The 14134-nt window shown below is 51.2% G+C and overlaps 1 protein-coding gene across 1 annotated transcript in view; it reads right to left on the minus strand.

Moving 5' to 3' along the window:
- LOC119973175 (protein SSUH2 homolog) overlaps window positions 1–14134 on the minus strand; it is a 69749-nt gene that overhangs the window by 24580 nt on the left and 31035 nt on the right. Inside the window, exons 5-6 of the mRNA XM_038810820.1 lie at window positions 10277–10337; window positions 6902–7026 (exon numbers count right to left, since the gene is read on the minus strand). Of these exons, the coding sequence (XP_038666748.1) occupies window positions 6902–7026; window positions 10277–10337 (186 nt within the window). The remainder of the gene's footprint in view (window positions 1–6901; window positions 7027–10276; window positions 10338–14134) is intronic.

Raw genomic sequence — 14134 nt, forward strand, 5'->3', positions numbered from 1 at the left:
GGAGACACAGTGGAGGAAGGCGCAAGGCGCGGTTTATGAGTATGGGGAGAACGCGAGCAGGATGCTGGCAGAAGTGAACGGGGTCTTTAGGGACTGGTACGAGGAGCTGTACCGGTTGGAGCCACCGGTGGGGGGGGGGGGGGGGGGGGGGGGGGGGGGGGGGGGGGGGGGGGGGAGGGTGGGGGGGGGGGGGGGGGGGGAATGGAGAGCTTGATGAACAGGCTACGTTTCCCAAAGGTGCAGGAGGGGCTGGGGGCACCTATAGAGTTGGAGGAGCTAGTCAGGGGGATTGGTCAAATGCAGTCAGGTAAGGCGCCGGGGCCGGATGGGTTCCCGGTGGAATTCTATAAAAAGTATGCGGACCTGGTGGGTCCCCTGTTGGTGCAAGCCTACAATGAGGCATGGGAGGGGGCAGCTTTGCCCCCGACGATGTCACAGGCGCTGATTTCTTTGATCCTGAAGCGGGATAAGGACCCCTTGCAGTGTGGATCAGACAGGCCAATCTCGCTCCTCAATGTGGATGCTAAGTTGCTGGCGAAGATCCTGCCACCAGGATAGAGGACTGTGTGCCAAGGGGTGATACACGAGGATCAGACAGGATTTGTCAAGGGACGGCAGCTCAACACGAATGTGCGGAGATTGTTAAAATGTTATTCTGATGCCGCGGTGGAGGGGGAGGCGGATATAGTGGTGGCGCTAGATGCAGAGAAGGCGTTTGATAGAGTTGAGTGGGGTACCTGTGGAGTGGCTGGAGCGGTTTGGATTTGGGAGGGTTCATCAAATGGGTGAGGTTGCTCTACGAGGCCCCGATGGCGAGTGTAGTTACTAATGGAAGGAGATCAGAGTACTTCAGGCTCTACCCTGGGACCAGTCAGGGGTGCCCCCTGTCCCCCTTGCTTTTTGTACTGCCGATTGAACCTCTGGCTTTGGCGTTGAGGGAGTCGGGGAGGTGGAGGGGTCTGGTGCGGGGTGGGGAGGAACATCGGGTATCGCTGTATGCGGACGACCTGCTGCTGTATGTGGCGGACCCAGAGGGGGGTATGCCGGGGGTGATGGAGCTGTTGGCTGAGTTTGGGAGCTTCTCGGGCTATAAGCTGAATCTGGGCAAGAGCGAGGTATTTGTAGTGCACCCGGGTGATCAGGAGGAGGGAATTGGGAGGCTCCCGTTTAAGAGGGCAGTGAAGAGTTTTAGGTACCTGGAGTTCAGGTGGCCAGGAGTTGGGGGACTCTCCCACAAGCTTAATTTTACCAGGCTTGTGGAACAGATGGAGGAGGAATTCAAAAGGTGGGACATGGTGCTGCTATCGCTGGCGGGTAGAGTGCAGTCCGTCAAAATGACGGTACTCCCGAGGTTCTTGTTCCTTTTTCAGTGTTTGCCCATCTTTATCCCTAGGGCCTTTTTTAGGAGGGTGACTAGCAGCATCATGAGCTTTGTTGGGCGCATGGGACCCCGAGGGTGAAGATGGTCTTCTTGGAGCGGGGTAGAGATGGGGGGGGGCTGGCATTACCCAATCTCTCGGGGTATTATTGGGCGGCCAATGTGTCGATGGTGCGCAAGTGAGTGGTTGAGGGGGAGGGGGCAGCATGGAAACGGTTGGAGATGGCGTCTTGTGGAGGCACAAGCCTGGGGGCCCTGGTAACGGCGCCGTTGCCGCTCCCTCCTACGAAGTATACCACGGGTCCAGTGGTGGTGGCTACCCTCAAGATTTGGGGGCAGTGGAGGCGACATAGGGGGGGATGTGGGGGGCTCGATGGAGGCTCCGCTAAGGGGGAACCATCGGTTCGTCCCGGGGAACATTGATGGGGGGTTCCAGGGTTGGCACAGAGCGGGCATCAGACAGCTGAGGGACCTGTTCATTGATGGGAGGTTTGCGAGCCTGGGGGAGTTGGAGGAGAAATTGTTCTCGGGGAACATGTTCAGGTACCTACAGGTAAAGTCATTTGCTAGGCGGCATGTGGAGGGATTCCCTTTGCTTCCCGCGATGGGGGTGAGTGACAGGGTGCTTTCGGGGGTCTTGGTCGGGGATGGGAAGATATCTGATATCTACAAGGTAATGCAGGAGGTGGAGGAGGCATCAGTAGAGGAGCTAAAGGCTAAGTGGGAGGGGGAACTGGGGGAACAGATCGAGGATGGGACATGGGCTGATGTCCTGGAGAGGGATAACTCTTCCTCCTCATGTGCGCGGCCTAGCCTCATCCAATTCAAGGTGCTGCACCGGGCCCACATGTCCGGGTCTAGGATGAGTTGGTTCTTTGGGGGCGAAGACAGGTGTGTCAGGTGTTCGGGGAGTCCAGCGAACCATGCCCATATGTTCTGGGCATGCCCGGCACTGGAGGAGTTCTGGAAGGGGGTGGCGAGGACGGTGTCGTGGGTGGTAGGATCCAGGGTCAAGCCAGGCTGGGGACTCGCGAGTTTTGGGGTTGCGGTGCAGCCGGGAGTGCAGGAGGCGAGAGAGGCCGGTGTTTTGGCCTTTGCGTCCCTAGTAGCCCGGCGGAGGATCTTGCTACAGTGGAAGGATGCGAGATGGAGACCTGGATCAATGACATGGCGGGATTTATTAAGCTGGAGAAGGTCAAATTGCCCTGAGAGGATCGGTACAAGGGTTCTTTAGGCGGGTGGCAACCTTTCCTCGACTTTCTGGCTCAGCGATAGGGTACTGGGTCAGCAGCAGCAGCAACCCGGGGGTGGAGGGGGGGGGGAAAGGTGGGGAGGCGTTGACTATGTTTATTAATTTAAATTTATTTTTAAGTTCTCTTGTTGTTTACCTCGGTTTGGGGGATGGCGGGGGGGGGGTGATACAGGCGTTGCTACAGTCTTGGGGTGCTATACTTAGTATGTTGTTTTATTGTTGCTTGTTATTGTTTGATGTTATATTTTCTGTAAAAAATTTCAATAAAAATTATTTTTTTAAAAAAAAGTATCGGTGTGGACCCCAATCTGCGGCAACCACCGATTTGCCCTGGGGAACATGGACGGGAGGCACGTCTCCCGCCAAAGAGGAGGCAGGACAGGGTAGTTTCTAGGGGAGAGGTGGGAGAGGGTAGAGTTTCAGACGTCTACAAGGAACTAATGGGAGCTGAGGATACACAGACCGAGGACCTGAAGCTTAAGTCGGAGGAGGAGCTCAGGGGGGAGCTGGAGGACGGTATTTGGGCAGAAGCCCTGAGCAGAGTAAACACAACCGCAACATGCGCCAGGCTCAGCCTAATCCAGTTTAAGGTCGTGCACTGGGCCCACATGACGGTGGCCCGGTTGAGCAGATTCCTCGGGCTGGAGGACAAGTGTGCTCGATGCGCCGGAGGGCCGGCTAACCATGTACACATGTTCTGGTCATGCCCTAAACTCAGGAGGTATTGACAGGGATTCGCAGATGTCATGTCCTGGGTATTGAAATGAAATGAAAATGAAAATCGCTTATTGTCACAAGTAGGCTTCAATTAAGTTACTGTGAAAAGCCCCTAGTCGCCACATTCCGGCGCCTGTTCGGGGAGGCTGTTACGGGAATCGAACCCTGCTGCTGGCCTGCCTTGGTCTGCTTTCAAAGCCAGCGATTTAGCCCAGTGCGCTAAACAGCCCCTGTTGAAAACTGGGGTGGGAACGAGCCCGGAGGTGGCAATCTTTGGGGTTTCGGAGGACCCGGGAGTCCAGGAAGAGAGGGAGGCCGATGTTCTGGCCTTTGCTTCCCTGGCAGCCAGGCGACGAATACTGTTCGCATGGAGGGACTCAAAGCCTTCGAGGGCTGAGGTATGGCTATCGGACATGGCGAGCTTTCTTGGCCTCGAGAAAGTCAAGTTCGCCTTGAGAGGTTCGCCACTAGGGTTCGCCCGAAGGTGGCAGCTATTTATTGACTTCTTCGCAGAGGAGCAAGCGTCAGCGGGGGGTGGGGGCTAGGGTAGAGTAGAGTAGAGTAGGGGGATATTGAGGCAGGTCCGTGCGTGAACACAGCCGTGGTTTGCACGATGTTTAATTTGTAATTTGTGTCTTGACTTTTTTGTTTTTGTACTGTAAAATGTCACTTTTTCTATATGCCTAAAATACCTCAATAAAATTGTTTGTTAAAAGAACTGCACAGTCTGGACCAGAACTGGACAGATTGGATCGTATGGACCTGAAGTGGTCAGACTGGACAGTTTGGGCCAGAGCTGGACAGACTGGACCAGAACAGGATAGTGTAAGGAACTTGTTACTTCCTTGTCTCTTTCGTGTTTCTCTTTTTAACCCCTGCAACATTGCTGTTTGCTTTACAACCTGCAGACTCTGATCAAACAGAAAACAGCCCTGGTCTAATGTACTGGCCAGATCACCCCTTGTTGCTCTGTGGCATAGCCGTGATGTCATTCTGATGGACTTGGCAAACAGCCAATGGGTGCCTCTGAGAATGTGGAAATCTTCTGTTCTCGTTTGTGATTGGAGGAGCTTGTCAGGGAGTTGCTGGAAGATTCTGGAAAATCCAGACCAGTTCCATTTTTGTTCTTAGTTTTGTGAAATCTTAGGAAGCAGCACACACTCAGCTTTGGGAAGTAACGTCTGCCTTAAGTGTATACAGCCAGGTCGGTAAAAGTGTAAAAACTCTGTTTGAAAGGCCTGAGATTTAAATGCCACCAGCTAGCTGTGAAACATAGAAAATAGGAATAGGAGGAGCCTATGAGAGGAGCTGTGGGCAAGTGGGCATTACTATCCTGATTAAGAACTGTGAAGCCGGTGCTACAAATCCTCTCTCCTCTGTTGGATTCTTTCTGAGGGTTCAGAACAAGGCCCACTCAAAACCCTCATGCTGAGAATAATAATACTAATAAGTATAATAATCTTTATTGGTGTCACAAGTAGGCTTACATTAACACTGCAATGAAGTTACTGTGAAAATCCCCGAGTCGCCACACTCCAGCGCCTGTTCGGGTACACAGAGGGAGAATTCTTTTGCGACTGTAGTTTTAATTCAGTGAGGCTGATAGTTCATCTGGTGGCTGCAGGCTAGAATAGCACAGACCTCAGAGGGGGAATTCTCAGTGTGAAGACCCTGATTGTTAAAAGTGAAAGTGACTTTTCAGAGAGAACCCTACAGCTTGCAGGTTCTGGTTGAAGACCAGATCACAATTAGAAGATTTGTTTGATAATTAGATTTTCCAATCCACCTGCCCTGCACATCTTTTGGGTTGTGGGGTGAGACCCACACAGACACAGGGAGACTGTGCAAACTTCAAACGGACGGTGGCCGAGGGCTAGGATTGAACTCGGGTCCGTGGTCCCGTGAGGCAGCAGTGTTGACCACCCTAAATCATACCTTTAATCCCGGTTATTTGAACCCTCTCTCTTTCCTCCCCCCTCCCCCTCCCCGTTCACCGTGTGTCTGTCCTGTGTGTGTATGTCTGGATAGAGGGTGGGACGGGATTTTGGGAATAGTTAGACTAGTAAATTGCTGCTCCATTATTTTGAGTAAAATGTTCATTTTTTACTCTTGTTATAAATAAAGGGCGCAATTTTCCGCACTCACGACGGTGCGGAGAATAGCATGGCTCGTAATATTTTACGGCCACGCTAGTCCGACGCCCTCCCTCTATTCTCCCCCCCACGCCCGACTCCCGATACGAATCGCTGCCGCCGTTTTTTTACGGCCAGCAGCGATTCTCAGCTGTCCGATGGGCCGAGTTCCCAGCCCTTTACGGCTGTTTTTACGAACGGCAGACACACCTGGTCTGGCCGTTCGTAAAAACGGCCGTAAAGTCCCAATTTTTAAAACCATGGCACCGATTGGCATGGCAGTACCACGGCCGTGCCAAGGGTGCCATGGGCCCGCGATCGGTGGGCACCGATCGCGGGCAGCAGGTCCGATGCCCGCGCACTCTTTGTCCCTCCGCCGCCCCGCTGTATCACTTCGCGGGGCGGCTGAGGGGCATCCCGGCCCGCACATGCGCGGGTTTCGCGCAAATGCGCGATGACGTCTTCCGCGCATGCGCGGGTTTGAGTCTTCCAATCCGCGCATGCGCGGCTGACGTCATATGACGCGTCAGCCGGCGCAAACTCTGGCAAGCAGGCTTAACGAAATTCGTTAAGCCCGCGATGCCGGAGTTTACGGCGGCGGCATGCTAGCCCCGACCGGGGACCAGAATCGGTTCCCGGTCGGGGAGAGGGGGGCTGGCGTCAAACCCACCCGGATTTGACGCCAGCCTTACGATTTCTCCCCCTCTGGGAGAATCGCGCCCCAAGTGTTTTAATGTTTTACTCATAGATCTGGCGCCTGTAGCTCATTGGAGCAGTCAAGGGTTAAGGATCTCAGGAAAATACACAAAGTGCTGGTTAATTCACTCATGTTGGATTGGTGGGGCTGGACTTGACTGCGCACTCCCCCAGGGTGTCAGAACAATAGTCTGGACCAGAACTGGATAGTGTGGACTGGAACTGGACAAATGGGACCAGGGCTGGGCAGACTGGGTAGCCTGGTCTAGGACTGGGCAGACTGGTGTCAAACGAGAGACTGAAAAGGTTTGGGATCAGTTGAATAATATAGTCTACCATAGTGTAAAGATAACTTTAATACAAAGTATGCTGTTTCTACAGTAAAGTCATTACAAAATAGTGAAGGAGAAATTTGAATAAGGTGGAAGAGAACCAAATACATCAGGATAGGATAGATTCAGACAGGCATAGTAAAACTGGGCTAGATTAGGTTAAAATGGGGCAAACAAGAGCACTTAGGTTATACCGGATAGGATAGAATAGGTGGGGAGGAGGACACCGAGTGTAAGAAAATAACTTTCTAATATAAATTATTTCTTTTATAATTGTGATTCACATTTATCACTGTAATCTTGGTGTTTGTTTCAACATCAGAGAGAAAACTGATAATCCCAGAAGGATTGCCTGGATTTACTGGCAATCTTTGGGCAAATCCGTAACAATTACCTTGACTGCTGCCGTGTGAGGAACCGGAACTTTCTTTATAGAATCCTGAAACATTGGTGGTATCTGAACAACAACATCCCAGGGAAGGGGAGGGTATCCACAGGCGACACTGTCAACAGGCTGACCTGCAAAGGAAACATTTTACAACTCTTAATCACACGTCAAAAACGAGCAAAAGTGTGAGGTTAATCATTCATAAAATGGCTCAGGGTCTCTTTATCTCCACCTGCCCCCTGTTGTCTGGGCCTACAGTGTCAGTCTGGGCTCATTGGTAGCAATGTTACCTCAGAATGGCGGATGTTCTTGCTTTAGAGGGAGTGCAGTGCAGATTGACTCTGGGATGGCGGGATGCATGTATGGGGAGAGATTGAGGCGGTTAGGATTAAATTTGTTGGACTACAGGAGAGTGAAGGGGAATCTATAAAATTCTAACAGGACTAAGCAGGGTAGATGTAAGAAGGATGTTCCTGATGTTGGGGGTGTCCAGAACCAGGGGGTCACAGCTTGAGGATACGGGTAGATCATTTATGACAGAGATCAGGAAACATTTCTCCACCCAGAGAGTTGTGAGCCTGTGGAATTCATTACCACAAGAAATATTGAGGCCAAAACAATGTATGTTTTCAAGAAGTAGTTAGATATAGCACTTGGGGCAAAGGGGATCAAAGGATATGTGTGGGGAAGGCGGGATTAGGCAACTGAATTGGATAATCAGCCATAATTATAATGAATAGCAGAGCAGGCTCGAAGGGTTGAATGGCATCCTCCTATTCCTATTTTCTATGTTTCAATGAATATGTTGAAGCTTGTGCGCATAATCTAAGCCAACAGCTTTCAGTACTGCCGGAGTGCAACATTGTCTTTTGGTGAGGCAATCTTAGGCAAAGCTTAGGCCTGACTGTGAGAGCATCCCTCCCCGTGTCCCAACTAGAATGCCTGCCTAAATCATCCCCCACCTTCTTCCCACCCTTCAGACAGGGGTAATCCTGTTCCCTCCCGTAGGCCAGACAATGCTTCCTGAGAATTGGAGGCAGGAGACTGGCATCCAGTTGAATAGGAAGAATATAGATTGCTCCCAACCTAAAATGTCACCAAACCAGCCTCCAAACCTATGGCGTGGCCACCATCACTGGACTCACTGAAAACTTCCCTGGAGCCAATGGGAGCGGCGCCATTGCCAGCGCCTGCAATCCCAACTCCCTGGGTGTGATCCTCCGGAAAGATTTTTAAATGTGGTACCGAGCAGGAATTGTTGGGAGCTTTCCAGCGCTCGGCCCCGCGAGGCTGGCAAGGCTATTCAACGATAATTGGCCCACTTAATGAGACCCCACGGGCTTCTTGCTGCAAATGAAGGCTCACCAACTGATTTGCGAGGAACAAGCTTGCCAGCACTCCGATAACAAGGTCGGAGCAGCATTTAAGCAGCACTTGCTTCGCCAACCCCAGTTAGCTCGCAATAATGGCTTGAAGAGGGATGGCCTGTTTCCCCGACGGTACCGGAACGTCAGCCACAGGGAAGCCAGTGCTGCCTGGGGCGAGGGGGCGGTGGCTGTGAGTGGCCGGAGTGTGATCAGGAGGACTGGCCTCCAGTGATGAAAAAAAGTCAACATCGGGCAGTACCGGTGAGTAGTCAGTGACCTTTCCGCCCCCACCGAGCACATTCACCAGCCCCCAAATATTCATTCTCTCTTTCCCCGCCCCCGCCCCAATCCACCATCACTGTTACGCCAGGTCCCACCCCATCCTTTTGTTAACGTCAACCCCCCCCCTCCCAGAGTCCCCCATCTACTTCCTCTTGCAAACACCTCACCCAGTAGTATTGATCCCCCCCCACCATTCACACCTCCCAGGCCCGTCAACACCTGCTGAACCAGGCTCCAATGACTGCGACCCCTCCCTCTACCACATCCCCATTCACTAACCAAGCTTTGTCTGCAAGCACGGTGATAATTTTCGTGAATAATCGCACCTTTAATGCACTAAACATCCCAAAGCACTTCACAAAGGGGGTAATCAGACAAACTTTGACACTAAGTACATAAGGATTCAGGAGAGGTAAGGTAGGTTTTAAGGTGCATCTTAAATGAGGGAAAAAAGGAAGAGAATTTTAGTGAGGGGCTTTCAGAGAGCAAGGCCTAGACAGCTGAAGGCATGGACATGAATGGTTGAGTGAAGGAAGTGAAGGACGTATTCGAGGCCAGATTTGGAAGAACCTTCAAATAGCACAATCTGTGTAGCTGCTTTTCATCAACTCCCTGAGGAACACAACACTGTCACCGAGGCCCAGCGTTAAAACCAAGAGAGGATCTAACCACCGCCCCTTGCCATTCAGTGGCCACAGTCAACATCCTGGGGGTTACCATTGATCAGAAACTGAACTGGACTAGTCACATTAGTACTGTGGCTACCAGGGCAGGCCAAAGGCTAGGAATCCTACAGTGAGTAACTCACCTCCTAACCATCCAAAGCCTGTCCACCATCTACAAGGCACAAGTCAGGAGTGTAATGGAATACTCTTCACTTGCCTGGATGAATGCAGCTCCAACAACACTCCAGAAGCTCAACACCATCCAGGACAAAGCAGCCCGCTTGATTGCTCCCCCTTCCACAAACATTCAAACCCTCCACCACTGACGAACAGTGGCAGCCTTGTGTACCATCTACAAGATGCACTGCAGTAACTCACCAAAGTTATCAGACAGCACCTTCCAAACCCACAATTAATACCACCTCGAAGGACAACAGCAGCAGATACCTGGGAACCCCACCACCTGGAGGTTCCCCTCCAAGTCACTCACCGGCCTGACTTGGAATTATACTGCAGCTTCTTCAGTCGCTGGGTCAAAATCCTGGAACTCCCTCCCTAACAGCACTGTGTACCTACACCACAAGGACTGCAGCAGTTCAAAACAGCAACTCACCACCACCTTCTGAAGGGCAGCTAGGGGTGGGCAATAAATGCTGGCCTCACCAGCGATGCCCACATCCCGTAAATGAATAAAGACCTGCAAAGGGTGTGGCACAAATTGGATTGTGGCTGATATGGTTTACACTGATTTCGGTTGAAATGCCTTTGGGAATATTGATCATAGAATTATAGAATCCCCACAGTATAGAAAGAGGCCATTTGGCTCATTGAGTCTGCCCCAACCCCTTGAAAGGCCATCCCACTAGGCCCAATCTCCTGCCCTGGAACCTTGCCCTAAGGGGCAATTTAGCACGTCCTTTAGACTGTGGGAGGAAACCGCAGCACCTGGAGGAAACCACGCAGACACGGGGAGGAAGTTTGATTCTGGTTTTTAATTTGCCAGGAACATATTTTGTAGGTTGTCACTGTGAAAAGTTTAAGTCAAAAGTTTTGTTAAATACTCTCACCACTAAACGGCTCGTGTGTCCATTCAGTTTGCCGGGATTCAATGAAAGTTTCAAGACGATACTGAAAAAGAAAAAGAAAATGTAGATATTTAAGGGGGATAATGTTACTGGATTAGTATCCAGAGGCCGAGGCCAATGTTCTGGCGAGATTGGTTCAAATCCTATCATGGCAGCTGGTGAAATTTCAAATTCAATGAATAAATCTGGAATATAAAGCTAGTCTCAGTAAAACTATCATCGATTCTTGTAAAAATCCATCTCATTCACCAAGGTACTTTAGGGAAGGAAATCTACCCTCCTTACCTAGTCTGGCCTACTTGTGGCTCCAGACACACAGCAATGTGGTTGGCTCTTAACTGCCCTCAATTGCAAGCCAGCAAGCCACTTAGCTCAAGGGAAAATAGGGATAGACAACAATTGTTGACCCTGCCAGCAATGCCACATCCAAGGAAGGGATAAAAAAAAAATTGAGAACACGTTGCGCGGGATTCTCCGCTACCCGACGCGGATATCGTAATCAGCGGTCAGCCCTTCTGATGCCCAAATCGGGGGAGGTGGCAGTTTGACAAAGATTTTCAAGTCTCCGCCCCTTCTGAAATGGCATCATAGATGTTTACAGCATGAAACCAGGCCCTTCGGCCTAACTTGTCATGTCACCCAGTTTTTAACCACTAAGCTAGTTACAAATGCCCGTATTTGGCCCATACCCCTCTATACCCATAACTATCTAAATGCTTTTTAAAAGATAAAATTGTACCCGCCTCTACTATTGCCTCTGGCAGCTCATTCCAGACACTCACCACCCTCTTGTGAGAAAATATTGCCCTTCTGGACCCTTTTGTATCTCTCCCGCCTCACCTTAAACCTTTGCCCTCTAGTTTTAGCTGCGCGGCGTTGGAACAGAGTTGCCGCGACAGTGGATAGCACTGTTGCCTCTCGGCGCCGATGTCCCAGGTTCGTTCCTGATTCTGGGTCACTGCCCATGTGGAGTTTGCACATTCTCCCAGTGTTTGCATGGGTTTCACCCCACAACCCAAAGATGTGCAGGGTAGGTGGATTGGCCACACTAAATTGCCCCGCAATTGGGGAATAAAATAATTGGGTACTCTAAATTTAAAAAAATAAATAAATAAAGAATTATCATCGAACTTGGAAGCTTTGAGAGCCTTGTTGGAAACAAAATGGCAGAGGCTGCTGCAGTATCAGAGTCTACCCCGCTAACTGCTGAGATGCTTATAGGCATCTTAGTGGTGGAGCTTCAGAAACTACGGCGGGAGGTCTCAGAGGACCATGAGAAAGCGAATAAGGATGCGATATCCTCGATTCGAGCGGCCTTGGCTAAGGTAGACGAGTTGGTGAAGGTGTAGGGCGAGAAACTGAAAGGGGTAGCTCTGCCTAGGCAGAGTCATTAAAACAGCTCCCTGGAGGTGGAGTTGGCTCATGTGATAGCCAATAACAAAATATTAAGGACCAAGGTGGACAACTTGGGAAATTGGTCTAGAAGACAGAACTTGAGGGTGGTTGGGGGCCGGAGGGTCTGGAGAGCCCAAGCCCAACAAAGTTCATGTTGCAGTTATTTTGGAAGATGGGTGGGGTAGCGGGACATGGTGACCCCTCCTGAGCTGGATCGAACCCACAGGTTGTTAAGGCAGAAGCCCCGTGCAGAGGAGCCACCATTGATGAGCGATCATTGTGCTCTTCCACACCTTCCAGGATAAAGAAAGAGTTTTGCGGTGGGCAAAGGATCATTGCGACTTTAGATGGGAAGTCATGCAGTGAGACTTTATCAAGGTGGAGTGGACCTGGCCAAGAGAACTGCAGCATTTAACAAGGCCAAGGCAAAGTTCACAAACTGTTGAGAAAGATTTGTATTCTTCATAATCATATTGGCTTAGCAATCACTTATTGACTTAATTGTAGTTTGAATGTCAACAGGTTGTTATCAGTGATTTAGCTGCCTTGTTCTTTTAGTTAAAGGCTTTAGATAAAGAGTTCAACTATGTATCGTAATAAGGTTCGATTTGGTGTGGTTTACCCCGTGCACCTCTGTGTTACTTACGAAAATAGAGACGATTTCTTTGAGACTCAAGAAGCTGAAGCCTTCGTGCAAAGAAATGGACTGGGGTTGAGATAATTGTGTTTTGTATTGGTTGGGTGATGCTTGTATGGAGGCGATGGGCGATTTATTTGATGGTGTGTTTATTGGGTGGGTTTGTAGCTTTGTGAAATTTTATTTTGGGGGTTGGAGGGAGGGGTGTTGTTTATTCTTCATGCTTCTCACTTTTTTCCCCCTCTCTCTTCTGGAACTAATAAAGTTGGTTGGTGTTTTGGTGTCATGTATATTACTGTGTGGGGGCCACCCTGCTAGATAAAATAATTAATGGAAGGGAACAAATGGGGATATCTGCAGCTCATACCTTTGGGAGGGTGGGTGGTTAAGTATGAACAAAGAACAAAGAAAATTACAGCACAGGAACAGGCCCTTCGGCCCTCCCAGCCTGCGCCGATCCAGATCCTTTATCTAAACCTGTCTCCTATTTTCCAAGGTCTACTTCCCTCTGTTGCCGCCCGTTCATGCCTCTTAAATGATGCTATTGTGCCCGCCTCTACCACCTCCGCTGGTAAAGCGTTCCAGACACCCACCACCCTCTGCGTAAAAAACTTTCCATGCACATCTCCCTTAAACTTTCCCCCTCTCACCTTGAAATCGTGACCCCTTGTAACTGACACCCCCACTCTTGGAAAAAGCTTGTTGCTATCCACCCTGTCCATACCTCTCATAATTTTGTATACCTCAATCAGGTCCCCCCTCAACCTCCGTCTTTCCAACGAAAACAGTCCTAATCTATTCAACCTTTCTTCATAGCTAGCACCCTCCATACCAGGCAACATCCTGGTGAACCTCCTCTGCACCCTCTCTAAAGCATCCACATCCTTCTGGTAATGTGGCGACAGGAACTGCACGCAGTATTCCAAATGTGGCCTAACCAAAGTCCTATACAACTGTAACATGACCTGCCTACTCTTGTACTCAATACCCCGTCCGATGAAGGCAAGCATGCTGTATGCCTTCTTGACCACTCGATGAACCTGCGTTGCCACCTTCAGGGTACAATGGACCTGAACTCCCAGATCTCTCTGTACATCAATTTTCCCCAGGACCCTTCCATTGACCATGGGCGCGATTTCCGCTGCCCACGACGGGTCGGAGAATAGCGGGAGGGCGTCCGCGACATTTTTCACGCCCTCCCGCTATTCTCCCCCCCCCCCCCCCCCCCACGGCCGCCCCACAACACGAATCGCTGCTCGCCATTTTTTACGGCAAACAGCGATTCTCCCCAGGCCGAGGGGCCGAGTTCCCAGGCCTTTACGGCCGTTTTTACGGCAGCAAACACACCTGCTTGCTGCCGTCGTAAAAACGGGCGCAACATGCCCGTTCTGGGCATCCAGGGCCCCGATTGGCACGGCCGTGCCAAGGGGGGCATGGGCCTGCGATCGGTGCCCACCGATTGCGGGCAGTGTTCCTCCCTCCGCCGCCCCGCAGGATCAGTCCGCGGGGAGGCCGAGGGAGATGACAACCCCGCGCATGCGCGGGTTGGAGCCGTCCAACCCGCGCATGCGCGGCTGACGTCATTGTGCGCATCAGCCGGCGTGACGCTTGGCGCGCGGACTTGGCGACAGTCGCTAAGGCCGCGATGCCATGTTTCACGGGGCCCCGCTGCTAGCCCTGCCCGGGGGGGGGGGGGGGAGAATCGGGTCCCGGGAGGGGGCGCGGAGGCTGCCGTGAAACACGGCCAGTTTCACGGCAGCCTTTACGATTCACCGCATTTGCAGAGAATCGCGCCCCCTATAGTCCGC

The sequence above is a fragment of the Scyliorhinus canicula genome, chromosome 11 (genome assembly GCF_902713615.1).
Source record: "Scyliorhinus canicula chromosome 11, sScyCan1.1, whole genome shotgun sequence".
Lineage (NCBI taxonomy): Eukaryota > Metazoa > Chordata > Chondrichthyes > Carcharhiniformes > Scyliorhinidae > Scyliorhinus > Scyliorhinus canicula.